Source organism: Argiope bruennichi, chromosome 5 (genome assembly GCF_947563725.1).
Source record: "Argiope bruennichi chromosome 5, qqArgBrue1.1, whole genome shotgun sequence".
Lineage (NCBI taxonomy): Eukaryota > Metazoa > Arthropoda > Arachnida > Araneae > Araneidae > Argiope > Argiope bruennichi.
The window spans coordinates 83,072,882-83,088,481 of record NC_079155.1 but is presented as its reverse complement, the minus strand read 5'-3'; the positions used below and the strand labels follow the sequence as shown (position 1 = coordinate 83,088,481).

The 15,600-nt window shown below is 27.4% G+C and overlaps 1 protein-coding gene across 1 annotated transcript; it reads right to left on the bottom strand.

Moving 5' to 3' along the window:
- Positions 1-6,988: 6,988 nt before the first annotated feature.
- Positions 6,989-13,771, bottom strand: LOC129969270 (uncharacterized). Its single transcript, XM_056083750.1, has 4 exons — positions 13,596-13,771; positions 11,024-11,237; positions 8,974-9,115; positions 6,989-7,188 (listed from the first exon to the last, which is right to left on the bottom strand). Exons 1-4 carry the CDS (start codon positions 13,627-13,629, stop codon positions 7,102-7,104), a joined length of 477 nt encoding a protein of 158 aa, XP_055939725.1. The 5' UTR covers positions 13,630-13,771; the 3' UTR covers positions 6,989-7,101.
- Positions 13,772-15,600: the final 1,829 nt, after the last annotated feature.

Sequence of the window (15,600 nt, the reverse complement as noted above, 5' to 3'; positions counted from 1 at the left end):
TACTGTTATATGACGTTTAATATATGATTAGATTCTTTAGTAACATGTTTAGATTTTTTAATCAGTGAGTTTAGAAGCATTATATCCTTAAATTCGTGGAGCAAGTTAAATGTTGATAAAGTTATCCTCTGATAAAGCTTTTATGGTGAGAGAAAGGTGTGAAAGTTAATAATTATATTTCCATATGATGATAGAATTTTTAAAGGATCAATTATACATTTCCTTTTTAAATCAAATAGTTATTCAAATTTTCTCAAAAAATATAAACTCATGATAGCATTTGATGCATTTGTTATTATGAATGATCAAATAAATTTGCGATCTTATTTTGATATTTTAGAGCCAAAACTTTGAATCTTCAATATGTACTAAATAGAACATCTGATGTTTTATTATATTTTGTTCTTTTAGGGAATTACAAATATATCAACTCCTGTGTAAATAAAAAATATTCCTTCTATATCATGTAAATATAAGCGTAAACATTTCTCGCCAAAATCGTCTGCCACACTGAGTACTTATCTCATTGGCTTTCCAGACTTCGATTAGTTTTTAAAAGGTTGAACATATTTTTTAGCATTTCTCCCAAATTTAAAATGATACCATCATGGTCATATTTTGTACACCAGTTATAGACGCTGTTAATTACATGATATTTAACTGGATCATTTATAAAAGAATATTTTTATTTACAAATAATAATATAAAATAATAAACTATTTACAGGGAGCAATTAATCCATGCAACATTAACACAGAGCGAGTGATATGATAGAGTAAATTATATAAAATAAAAATGAAATTGAGTTGTTTCTGTTCATGCTCATAAATAATTAAATGAGTTGTTTAAAAAGAAAGAATGGAAAGATGGAAAAATCAGCATTACAAGTTTTCCTTGATTAATTTGAATTTAAATATTTTTTGATGATATTCCTATCATTTTAGATTGATTGATTGTTTCATAATTTTATTTCTATTTCTGTTAAATCTATCATAACTTCAATTGGTTCTCAAAGAGGTGTTTAGTATTACAATGTTCCGCAATGAAAGATATTTAAACGAATGATTAAATGACTAAATATGAATTTGTAAGTTTTTCAATTATCAATGGAACAAAAATATTCGTAAAATAGGAATTTGAGCATTTTGAACGAAAAAAAAAACTCTTTAATCTTTTTTTATGCATACTTATAAAGCATTTAAGTTTTTGCTTTCTCAGGCACGAAGTTTAAAGAAAGTATTGTAATTATCAAAAAATTCAAACTCGATATTTTGATAAATGTTCACATTTTTTTTTAGACTTCACCAAGTTTGAAAAACACATTTTTGGTATTATATCTATCTGTAAAAAGTCTGTAAAGATAACTCAAATGTATCTGTATGTAGATATCTGTCTGTAAAGATAACTAAAATATATATGTATATAGATAACTCAAAAGCTCCTTTGAGTACTAATCTAATGACTGATGAAATTTGGTATGTGGACTTTTCACCAAATTTACAGATTTCTGTCTACTTTTAAACCATTAAGAAAACTTTGACTACGCAACTATTCTAGGGATCACAGTAACTGCAAAGCATAAAGAGCTAGAGAGATAAAATTTGATAAGCAGATTTTACATCTAAAGAGTTAAAAAAAATGACAAATTTGTAGCCAGATCCGACGAAGATTTGACTTTCTGTCGGTCGGTACATTCGAAGGCATGTAAACGCGAAAACTCAAAAAAACAATGACTCACATATGTGAAATTAGACGATTTAGTAAATACAATAGTTCTGAGTCAAATTTTGGTTTCAATTGGTTGAAAACAACGCATCTAAAGCACTAATTCGAGTACTCATTGCTAAATGTCGGGATTAATCGCCAGAATATTTGCCAAGGATCACTCGATAGATGCCAAAGATCAACGTTTCTTAACTATTGTTCGCAAATGTCACGATAGGGCATTTCGGGCCTTACTCAAGGTCCACAGAGTGGGAAGAGAGGGAATAACACCTTTATTAGGAAACGAAAAACTTGGAAACTCTATTGGTACATTTATGTAATGCTTTTTTCCTACGAAATTAGAAGTAACGAATGAAGTTTTATACGAGGAAGCTTATACTTATATGCTATGATAGTGCTTGTTTATTTAAAAGAAATATCTTATACAAATATTAATTTTTTTATGTACCTGTATTAATAATCGGTGTAAATAATTCAGACTTAAATAAAGAGTTTTTACGGTTGATTTCTGAACTAATACGTTTCAATTTTCTGGTGAATTTTTTTTAATGCTTCGATGCCTGATTTTTTTTACGGCTACTTTTGTAATGTTTATTTCATTTGCAACTACTTTATTATTGCATACAAAATTTAAATAAAACTGCAAATAACAAAGTTCGAAAAATTTAAATTTATTTTTCTTTAATATTTTCAAAAGTCATCGCTAGCGGGTATATTTTAAATTTGTTTTATTTTTAAATGCAATAAAAATTTTAAATTATCCAAAGCTTTAAATTAAATGCCGAAATTTATCAAATCCATATGTTATTCCCTTAAAATCAATGAAAAATTAAAATTAATTAGTATGATAAATTTATTTTCGAAACAGTTTTTATAATAACTACACACGCTTTTTTTATCACCAAAAATAAACCAACCCAAAAAAAATAACTTGGTTATTTAGTGATAAAATATTACAAATTTTATATGGTATTATACAAAATAAATATTATTGTGACTTATTTTCAACATTGTTATCGATAGTACACATAATGTAATTTTAGATAATGAGCTCGATAAGCTGCTGATATTTTCATTTGGAGGTGTGACTCTAAAGAGATAGCATGAAAAATTAATTTATTCGAATACTATAAATATGAAATAATAATAAAGAATTGCTCGATATTACTTTTTCCATTATCTTTTGATTATATAATCAAGATGCGGGAAGTCGGTTGTGTGATTTTGAACCTTAGATTATTCACTTCAAAAATTACTTCATTCTGATGTACTTTATAAATTCTGATACTTTCCGTTAATCCGGAACAATCACTGCCAACTTCAAAAACTCATTCATCACTCAATAGAGTCAACTAAACTCTTTGATTTTAAAGCATTAAATGCCGCACCAGGAAAACAACAGGATATCACTTCCTAATAAGTTTATGCAATAAAATATATTAAATATACAATAAAACAAAGGTGATAAATTTTGTAATGTTTAAATTTGAACAGAGAGATGAGTTTTAAAATATATAGAAATATAATAATTACATCAAATATAATATGGCGTTGAGTGCGGCTTCGTTGTATAATACGGAAAATCAATTATTCTTTTCAACCCCATCCCCTTCTTTTTAATGAATCGGTCTAAAAACTGATACAGTACTACAGTTTTGGAGTCAAGATTACATATCAAATCTAGTTCCCTTTCATTGTGTTATTGAATCATCATATTCCCGGACAAAATTTTTTCATAACATTTAACAAGGTTAAAAAAAATTGATCTTTGGGGACAACAAATGCAAATTCATTTTTCATCGGTTAAGTATAAAAAATTGACTAAATGTTAAAATAAATTAAATAAAAACAATTTTTTAAAGCAGAATTTTAGAAATGTGTTAAAAATTTCTAAAGAGTATTCTTTTTATTATTATCTTTACTTTAGTCTTTAATTGATATTTAAATGTGTGGACTGTGTGCCTCCAAAACATTTTCTCGCCATACCTTTCGAAAATATTACAGCACAGAAATGATTTTTACATCATCTCAAAACTCAAAGGATATTTGTTCTGTTCTTTATTAATTTTTAAAACGCATTTTAAGAATATTTTATAATATTTCATTACTTAGTTGCAACTTATATTTTTTTCATTCTAGATAATACAAAGCTTTTGTCCCGAATTTTTTCCGTTGTTAAAATTAAAGATTGAAGATTTTCCTTATTTTCCCATATTTAATATTTTAAGTACAAGATGTGTTTTTAAAAACTTTTTTAAAATTTTGCTATATTTGCAATTAAGATTTAACTTCAGAATCAAATAACAGTGAAAAAGTTTTAAGGAACATGCATTTTTAAATATTTCTACTCTTTCTTGTGATGTAATTGGATTTATAAAGATATAGAAATAAAATTAGAGAAATGCCTAACACAATGAACAGAATAGTGCAAGACTTCTAAATTAGTTATAAAAATTCGAAATTTAAAAAATGTTTGCTAAGGAAGCCAATAAGACCAAGTTATAAACAATATTTAATTGAAATTTTTAGCAAATATAAATCAAATCGATCCAATTTGTTGCTTAAGCCGGCTGGTGATTACTAAATCACATATTATACTGAATGATACTGAAAGAATATTTCGGTCATTTCGAGCAAAGTCATTTCGAAAAATGGCTTTTCTAATGCTCTGTTCACCGGACTGAAATAAAATATCAGGGACTTTTAAATTAAAGATTTTTACTCCAAATTGCTTGCGAAAAAAATTCGACGAAGCAGTATTTTATCAGTTTTTTCAAAAAGAAATATTTGTTAATAAAAGATATGTTAATTAAGAAATTCAGTTAAATTTTATAAAATATTTGTGTAAGCTATTTCTGTAGCTAAGTATTGATGCTAATTTATGTTTATTTGACATCTTTTCAGATATCAACTAATATTTCAAGTCAAAATAATTTGAAATGAAAAAGTTGAAAAAGTTAAAGAAACCGTAGTTATATCTATAAAGAAATCAATTTTTTATTGCGATAATATAAAAATAAAAGAATCGTGATGCTTTCCACAACACTTAATTAAATATTAGACACCTTTGGTTATCATTTGGCTCATCAGAAATATGGGAGACACTTTGATTCTCTCTGCAGATATTTTTATTCACTTTTATTTTTTTATCATGACTTATTTCATGTTGGTAAAAACAAAATTTTGTAATTGATTTTCCTCTCACTTTCTGATTTAACTGAAAAAGATTTCTGATTTAAGTTTAAAAGTTAATATAGTTGTATATTATCGGTGGCAATCCATACATAATTGGCATTTTCAAAACTTAATTATCAGTAAATCAATTAAATTTAATTAAATTTTAATTCCATGCTTCCATGCGAGCGACTTTCAAATGGTCAGAAATTAGTAAAAAACTAAAAGTTTAAGATTCCAAAGTTTAGAATTTTAGAGATTAGAATAGTTTTGAATAATAAATTAAAAGTTGTAAAAAAAAATAATAATAAAATTAACAGTTTTTGCTCTAACAAAAGAATAATTTTAAAAACTATTGTTGTGGAGCTGTAATAATGATTCCCTGTGAAATTGTTCTCTTGGTAAAGAAAAGAGAAAATAGTAGATATTTTCAATAGATGCTAAATGCATACTAAGTAAGTAATCCCTGATTTTGGAGATGTACTTGAAAATTTTGGTGGCAAAAATGAAGGATCTAAAAAATACAAGAATTTTAGTGATATCTATTAGGATTCGAGTTCAAAGATTCTTCTAGAAGATTCTTTGTCCTGTAGGAGAATCTAAATTAGAAGGGATATAGCAAAACTGTCAAATAAGTTCTAGCTTTGAAGAGTTGATCGTAAAGCGAGCTTGTTGTCTTGCTTGCGAGCTGTCGTTATTTAAACTCGATGTGATGTGCTCTTTGCTAATATGTTGCTAATTCTTGAAATTTTTCTTGTAAGTGCTTTATACGTTTCGGCTGTGTTTTGAAACCTATCTTTCATTTTTCCTGTGGAATAAAGCGTCGTTAACACTTTTATCGAACTTGTTAGACTTCTCACCAAATGGTTTGTCATAAGACTACTTTGTAAAATTTAATATTCTATACTTTGATATACATTTATTCTTCAGAGTTTTATACGCTTTGTACTTGTATTATTCATTAAATATGTGCGTTATTTAATATATGCGCTGTAATTGCACATGATATCTACATAAATATCGTGTAGTAGCGATCTGCACATTATTTCAGGGTATACTGCAACTTCACATTTTGTTTCTTCCGCAGATAAATAATGGATTCCAAAATGCATGGTGCATTTTATGTTTATCACGCGATGGTTAATTAACTATAATGCAATTCTGAGTTATCAATTAAAAATTTAATTTAAAATTAGAAATATTTAAATGCAACTTATCCAGTTATCCGAAGAGAAAGAGAATAAAAGAACACATTGTCGAAATTATGCATGTAATACTAGATATATTTCAAACGTATTTGTTTATAAATTCATTAAAAAATACCATGCGTGGCAAGAGATCCCAAATGCTTTTTCAGAAAAGAGCAATTGTGCATATGAACATTCAAACAACAACTTCTATCATTTCACAGCTCTGAAGTTGAAGTTGAAATTTAGCTTAGTTTAACTATATTAAAGTCCCATTTTAAAGCAGCACAAGGGTTACTTTGGGACGGACTTCATAATTTTGAACCGCTGTCAGATGACGAGGACGACAACTGAGCTGGAACCTCCCTTTTCACACCACACCACACCAGCGGGAGAACCTCTGAAGTTGAAACCACGCCTGTATTTACTCCAAAGCTAAGGAGTAATATGCAATAAAAGTCCAAAATTTTGGAATAAATATACTCGATACACAAATCATAAACTGCATCATGCCTTAATATTTAACAATGGGGAAGTAATATGTTATTAGATATTTGTAGAATAAAAATTATATAGCGATGAAAAGTACTGCTATAAATTTTGTTTGAAAAGTTTTTTTAAATTTTTGAAATTTCAAGAAAAAAATTCTCAAAATTTTATTTATAAGCATTGAAGAAATTTATTTTCTGAATATTAGGATGACTTTGAAATTACTTTCAGGCAAAGATATTTTAGAAATTATTTGCCAAAAAAATACAAATATTTCAGTTAATTTCATTAAAATAGCTAAAAAATTGTGCTTAACGTGAGCACTGCTTCCTATACAAGCATTTTTAAAGCAAATTTGATTTTTTATATATCACGTCAGTCTTGTAGACCGGTAATTACAAACAGACAACACATACAGACATATATTTTTATTAATATTGCTAGTAAAATGTTATATAAATACGATCACAATCTCCTAAATAAATAAAATAGTGAGTACATATACAATAAATTAAGATTTTCTCTATCAGGACTTTGCTTCACCAGTAACTGAATAACAGGATAATTGTTCTCCATTCTTTTTTATAATCTTTACTTCAATCAGAAATTTTCCCTGAAAGAGAAAAAATAAGTGAAAATGTAAAATGCAGGATTCATTTCTTTCTAACAAAAAATGCAGCATATGTTCTTACGCAAGCGTGGAATTCTTTAACAATAGTTTTTATTTTATATGGCGTCACGAAAATAGTTCAGTTTTTATCCATTATCAAGATCTATTTGTAAAAGCATTGAACTAGACAGTGCTGATGAGTAGAATTGCAAAACAAAAAGTAGAAAAAAAACTGCCCTATGAAAAGAACCCTATTGCGAACTTATCTAGTTTTAAAAAGTAATTTGCTGTTAACACACTTTGGTTCAGCATGTGTTAGAGTCATTGTGTTAAAATAAAAGACCTAGGAAACTCAAAACTTTACACAGATTTACAGTTTTTATCCTTATCTTGTTGGAATTTGGCATGTGTTCACTTCAAGGCAAGAGAAAGGTCACTTTCAGCTTTTAGATATCAAAAGTAAATTGACATGTAAATTGAAAAATAAGCAAATTTTTCAAGATTTTTCAGCAAACGTTTCTACAAATATTTTCTCTCTATGTTTTTACATCACCTTGAAATTTATGGAGGAGGGATGTCTTTTCAATGATATTAATCTCATTTTCATACAATTTCTTTCTTTACAAAACATTATTTTGAACTAAAATAGTTTTGATTTTAAGAAAATAAAATAGAAAATTTTAAGTTAAAAAAGAGTATCAGGCAGTTCTTTAGATCCACACTTCGAATAACATTTTGATTTATCTCTTCTAAAAATCATAGTGTAAATTAAAAATAACACCTCATATAAAAAATAGATGTTAGGGTTTAGTTAAAATGCGAATAGAAAATGAAATTTCTGTATACTTTCAGAAATCAGTTTGGTACCTGGCATATCTTGTACCCCGTTTTACTTAGCATTTTGTATTATCCCTGAATCCACCATATCTTGTAACTTTTCTAAAAAGTTGAGAATTTTTCTTTAGAAATTCCCCAAAGTGGCGAATACACTTCAACATAGAAAAGGATTTAAAGTTATGTTTTCACCAGGAATCTTTTTCCAATATTTTAAAATAAGAGTTTGAGAAAACAAATAAGGTTTGAGAAGATGCAGGACACATCGAAGAATGTGGACGGTCATTATATCATTACTTTTTTTTCAAATTAATAAAACTAATCTAATAATAAACTAATGAATTTTCAGAACGGTTTTGATTTTTCTCAAGGTACTTTTTTTTTAATGAGCCAAATCGGAATGGATAAACTAAAAGATTTCATCTCACTAAGCTATTCGTGAAGCTAGGTTCAGAAATTCAATTATGGCTCCATATTTACTATCCTTAACTTAACTACCGGGAGCCGTTATCGACCATTTCGCCTCTTTAAACTTTTTTAATTCTTTAGATTAGAGCTATTATTTTGAGGTCATCTTTGTTGAATCTTTGATATAAAAAAGAACATTCATTCCTTCTAACAAGAGAAGGAAGAGTTTCACAAAAAGAACTTTTAAGTATTGATTACAAGTTATTGCTAAAAAACAGTCAAATAATAAATTTAAATCTTTTATTTCATGAAAGAATTGAGGATCTTTTGTGCTCTCAACATTTGTAATTTATTATTAAAATTAAAACTTGCTTCAGAATTTGAACTGCTTATAACAGATGCACATTTAGCTACTTGTTATTTTATGGGATTGGGATTGAAATGGGATTGAGAATCTTTTTTTTTAAATCTTTTTATATGATAACATATAAAGCTAATTCCTAAATAAAATGGTTTCCGGACAATATATATTTTGAAAGTCATTACCGATAACAGCCATCTGACAACTGCTCCAACAAATCCTTCGATTGTTGGAATTGGAATTGTGATGCTGTTAAGTTTATAGGTGTCAGCTTTTAATACTAGACCACTTCTAGCTAACATCTGGAGATTCAGGTCTTCAAGAGTGCTGAAATAATAAAAAAATTATCTGTATCTTCTCTGGGAAAAAAAATAAAATTTTATTTGAAACATAAAGTTATTTTTTATTCAACATAATACAATAAGAAAATAAAATTATCAACCTGCCAGTTTTATAGTCAGTTCTACAGATATTCCCAGCTGCCCAATTAACATGGCAGAATAAATTTTAAAAATTCAAAAAAATGTCATAATTTAATTTTTATGGACCGCGGTGACTTAGTGGTAAGTTCTAGGCCGCCAGAACGGAAGGCAATATTTCTGAACCCGATTCCATCAAAAGATCCATACTGCATGTGCTGTCTTGATGTAGTAAAATACATTGTCGAATGCCAAATGTTATTCCCTTTATGTGATGCGGAAATTTGGAGCGCGGGGATGCCAATCCAAATTTCTGCCCTTCATCTGACCGAAGATGAAAATGTGGGATTCCTTCCAAAATATCCTTAATTTTGTTGCAGCTGTGTCTTTCATGTAACTATAAAGTTAAACTGAATTTTTTTGATTATGCAAAACCTTTAATTGGCATTAGACAAGATAAATTTACCATAATGCCATGACTAGTAAAGCTGAACCGACACTAGCTTTAAGAAATTGTACCTTACTACAGTAAATGCTGAAATCGAATTTGATTTTTAATGCTTAGGATATCATGAAGAAAATGAATGACCATTACCAACACTTTGTGTTCTGAGGTCAGTCAAGGCAATGGCAAACAACCAAATAACGCTCACTTGTAAATTAGAGTTACCCTAAGGAATTAAAACGAACCCAATGAATGAAAATAGGATTATAATTCTAGTGGCATTATTCCATTCCTTTGAGGTTTCTCCATAAATAATAATATACGCCAGGAAAATCAGACATATAGTATAATAGTAGTTAATTCCGTGGGACCTTTAAGTAGAACACAAGCGAGAAACAAATAACATCATGCCATGGATTTCCCTAAACAGGTTCAGACTGCAACAATCTTATTTTTGTCATGAAAAAATAATAGAAGATCTGGTATTTACAATTATAGGAAGTGAAGAGGGGAGTATGTATTACTTATAACCATTGTTTGCAATGCAGCAGATATTTTTATCATATGCTAGTTAGAACATATGATTTACCCCAACTAAGTTAAGTATACTGCGAAATCAATTGTTGTAAGGCTCTGTTTACAAGTACACTGCTAAATCAATTGATGTTAGGCTCTGTTTTATAGTACATTGCTAAATCTGTTGTCGTGAGGCTCTGTTTAAAAGTGAACAGCTAAGCTAATTGTCGCGAGGCTCTGTTTAAAAGTACGCTGCTAAATCAATTGTGGTGAGGTTCAGTTTAAGAGTACGCTGATAATTCTTTTGTCTTGAGGCACTGTTTGAAAGTACATTGGTAAATCTATTGTCGTGAGTCTCTGTTTAAAAGTGCACTGCTAAATCTATTGTGGTGAGGTTCAGTTTAAAAGTACGTTGATAAATCTTTTGTCTTGAGGCTCTGTTTAAAAGTACACTGGTAAATCTATTGTTGTGAAGCACTGTTTAAAAGTAAGCTGCCAAATCAATTGCCGTAAGGCTCTGTTGACAAGTACACAGCAAAATCAATTGTTTGAATTTCCTAATAACTAGACTGCAGATTGTAGATGATAAATGTTTAAAGTTAACAGAAAAATAATCCTTCTCTCAAGAAAAAATTGTTGCTTGTCTCATTTATGTAGCACTCTCCAAACTGCATTAATATACTATTTGATAACTAATAAGGATACGGAAATTTTCATAGTCACACTACTGTATCAATGCGCGTTATATTTTGATTACTTATCAACAATATTTTCATATAAAAACATTCTAAATTATTGAAACTGAAATAGATAGGTGTAATTTATAGAAAAAAAAAATAATGTATTATTATTTACCATCCTTGGGGAAGCAGATTGGGAGCTGGGATGTGAATTTTCAACCCAAAAGGCAAATGTTTCACTTTCCATGCTTTATAATAAATGCGGATGTCTGCTGGTACATCTTCGTGAATTTCTGCAACAAGTGATAGTTTAATACTGCCTCGATTCAACCGTATTGGATACGGAGAAACTGTTAGTTTTCTGATGGTTAAAATCTGCCTCCCATGGCCTATAAATGAAAAAAAAGTTTTAGTTTTACATTATTATGGTACTAACATTCATCAACAATTTTATTTTTACTTAATATTTATGATATTTAATATTTATATTTGGCGAGAATATATATAATATAGTGTGCAAGTAAAATATTTTATATTTAAAATTTAAATTTTCATCAAATTTATTTTTGTCTCGTTCGTTTATATATGCAATAAATCTTTCTATTTTAGCTCAAAGACAATCAGATTTTAATAAACTCATCTATTAAAAAATTTCCATTTGCTGTTTTAAAGTACTTGTTTATATCCATTGAAATCAACAAATTTTCCATCTGTTACGTTTTTGCAATTTTTAATAAAATGCGAGAAATAAAAAGGCCAAATATGCAAATAATTTTAAAATATCGTTTGCTTTATTTTTAAAAAGAAGCTAAATGTATTAAGGATAGCATTTTTTTTAAAAATGCTGAAAATGTCTTAAATGTCCCCAGAAATTTTGTACTGTATTTATGTACCAGAATGAGAATTTCTTTATATGTATAATCTTAACATTTTCTTCAATAAACTATTTCAAAAATTAATACAAAAAGACTGATATATCGCTTTTTAGTTGCTTATTTTTATTGTTTTTTACATTGTTTCACCGTCAAATAATCGCTAAAATAAATTATTTGTGCTTTGCTAGATACTCAAAATAACTTATTAAGAAAAATCTTAAGTAATTATAAACATTCGTTTTAACTGTTTTTTTATCCATTCCGTGAAAAAAAATATTTTTCAAACAAAATTTGTTCACCAAAAATGTGTAAAATGGGAATTGAAAATGAAAAAATAATAAAACGTTTCTTAAACACGCTATATATTGGTTTATGAAAAAGTAACAATTTTTTGCACTTTTTTTTTCTTTTTTCAGTCTTGAATTTTATATTCAATTTTCAATTATAAATATTATGGAGCCTTTCAATCAATTTTTTTCACAAACTGACTACCAAGAGCTGTGACTCATATGAAATCAGAATTAATTTAAATTATCAACTAACTTTTATTATTAAATTTGCAAAATATTTAGAATAGTTTGTTGCCAGCTAGAAATAACAAATATATAAAATTCCAAAATTAACATATCGTTAAGACAATGAAAATATCAACTATTAAACGTTTTCTTAACAAACATAAAACAAGTCAAATTACATAGAAATATTTAATAGCAAATAAAAGAAAGAAAATTTTTGCTCTAAAAAATTTGAAAAAGTGTCTGTGGTATATAAGCTATTTTATACAAATATTACTGTATGTAACTCTACTTTTTATCAATATTCACAACATCTTTAACGTGGCAATTTTTATTTTAAAAAATATTATTTACTAAACGCAACAACTACATTATTATAATATTTTTAGTTAAAATAAAAGTTAAGAGAAAGAAGAGAATGGTTCAAACAATTTCATTTTTTATTATATTACTTTTCGTTTTATATTATTCTGCAACTAATGTGAAATTTAAAGTTCTTGATAGTTAGATGTTCTTATTAAGCATTATTATTACAAGCATGAAAATTTAATGGTAAGAACAAATTCAAGAACCCTTTCCATGATAGTTGAGGTGCATTATTTAAGTATGCAAAACTTATCCTTATGCTTCAGAAAAGTATATTTTATAAGTATTTTCAGCACATACCTGAAATATTTTAAATTTTCAAAAAAAAATATTTTTGATGTGCAGTATTTTTTGTAAGTTTCTAAATACTTTTATTTTTGATGTATTTCATGTTTGTAAAGATAACATACTTTTATCATTTTTTCACCCACGTCTTGAGGACCAAGAATTTGAATCTTTGAACACTTATACATTCTTGAAGATAATATTCTATTTTTATATTTACATAAATTACTTATCAACAAATGAATACATTTAATAAAATTTTAATTCTTTATAAACATTGATGTTTTGTTGTGAGTTTCAAAAAATTCAGATTTTGTCATTCCAGATTAATTATAATAATGCATAATGAAATAAAAACTAAAATTAGAAAATTACAAAAAAGAAATCTTTTATATTTTAGTACATTAATAAGGCAAACTTTTCAAAACTTGTTTATTTATTTTATTTAAGTTTTTTTTAAATAGAAATAAGATCAAATGCTTAAAGAAAGTCATCAAAGAAAAAATATCATAAACAATTGATTATTATTAGAATAATCAAGTGAAATTGAAGATATTTCATTTTTTTTTATTTTTATGGATGACAAATGATGCATGAACAAAGCTATAATGGCAGTGCAAACATTTCCTAATCCTTTTTTGTAAACGACGATTATTGAAACAAAACATCATATTAAAAAAACACAAACTTTTAAAAATATACTTACCTTTTTTCTCAAATTTCAATACACTTAATGTCATTGCAAGAATCAAATTGAAGTTAGATATCAAAATCAGATTCCATTTCCAAAAACTAATACTAAAAAATGCTGTTTTATATTTGAAATTCAATGCATTGCATATTTCACTGAAAATAATAATGCCAATTCATTCCTAATCAAAGTGAACTTTGTCTCTTAGCAGAAAGATTAAAACACGAAACGAATGTTTTTTCCTGTTGCTGTAAAACAGTGTTGATTAGTCTGAAAAGATTCTTTTCGGTAGTAATCAACCCAGTCTATTCTGATAACTTAGTGAAAAAACCTGTGAAGTTTCAAAGAAAAGTCATTCATATTTTTTTTCTATTTATTTAGATATAAAGAAAAACATATAAAAAATTATCTAAATATGCAAATATTTTTTAAATAAAATGAACTCTTCATCTCATTCTAAATTAAATAAAATTCCTTATTATTTTATCTACATTTTTTAAGCTGAGTTTGTTTTCAGAAGTAATAAGCAAGTAAATTTATTTCTAAACTACAAAAATAAAAAAAATAATAAGTCATAATATTTTTTATTAATCAGCAAATCAAGATGGTATTCTAGAACCAAGCTAGTGGATTAAAAAACATTTGAGGTGGTAGCAAAACATGAATTGCAGAAAGGTTATGGACTCTATGTTTTAGTTATTGAAAAAATTAATAAATCAATGTATATTTTAGTAACTATTTGATCGCTATGAATGAGCTGGTATTATAAACGAGTTTCCTCTAAAATCATCCAAGAATGTAACCTATCTAGTATGCATTTAATTTTTTTTTCCTTACCATATAGAAACTTCAAGGCAACCCATGAACTTGACAAGGTATGTTAGACCCTAAAGGCTAAGAATCACCGGTACTTTATGCTTTTTAAAGTGGGAATCGAGACCCTTATTTAATATTGTGTGGAACAAAACTGGGAGTAATTATAATTTCTTTTTTTCGCATTTTTCATCCTTTGAAAGCAAAACTTTATTAGAAAATGTTATATAGTGCATTAAGTAAGTACTTATACTCATTAAGTAAGTACATTTAGTAAGTAGTACTTCGTATAAAGTACTTACTAAAATCCTTTGAATAAATATTTAAACTGAATTTCAAATTATTTATCATTTCTTCTCAATAAATTATAACATCCAGATGCAGCCGAGGAAGTGTTCAACCAAACGAAGAGTCATCCTAACCTGATCACTAGTTATCAACCATTCTCCATTTATAAAAGGAAAACCTACGTGTGATCTTCAAATGACTTTTTATCCTTCATTCACTCTGATTTGAGACATTCTGTGCTGAATTCCTTGTTTGAAATCTTTTATTGCATCTTTAAAGTTAGTTACATCTTTACCAATTCACACCTAAACCTCATTTTAAACAACTTCTATATCTGGACTTAAAAATGCTCTTTAGATAAATTTTCAAGGTTGTCACAAAGCCTCGTTTTACATTCAGATAGAGAGAAAATGCATTGGAACCGATATTCGAAAGAATATCTAACTGAAGCAAGTCAAGGCGTCATTTTTTTGTATTAACATTCGAGTTCAGGGAGTTTCTATAAATATCTTGAAAGAAAATGAGGTGGCAAAAATCTTTTCATTCAGAAGAAAATTAGTGAAAAGAAAAGGTTTAAGAATTCCAGTTCTAGAACGAACAGTTCATTGAAAAGAAAACAATTGTTCGAGAAGCTACTCCCTTTCTTTTATCTCTTTTATGTACAAAGATTGTGTTCACAGACAAAAATAATAGAGAGAGGAAGATAAGTAAATAAATAGAGATATGTTCAGATAGAAAAGATGGACAAGTTGATATTGTTATCAGTAAAATCATATCATCTTGCAAAAAAACAATCAAACAGTTATAATTAATCAAAATCAATTTGACAGGGAAAAACTCTAAAAATCAAAGAATTTTGCAAGATAAATATGAAATAAATTTTTCATCGCATCTAATCGAGAGCATTTGTGAACAATAA

Coding starts and splice junctions, on each gene's coding strand:
- LOC129969270 (XM_056083750.1), bottom strand. CDS start 13,629: ATGACATTAAGTGTATTGAAATTTGAGAAAAAAG. Junction 11,238..13,595: donor ATTGAAATTTGAGAAAAAAG/GTAAGTATATTT, acceptor TTTCATTTATAG/GCCATGGGAGGCAGATTTTA. Junction 9,116..11,023: donor AATCTGCTTCCCCAAGGATG/GTAAATAATAAT, acceptor TTATTATTTCAG/CACTCTTGAAGACCTGAATC.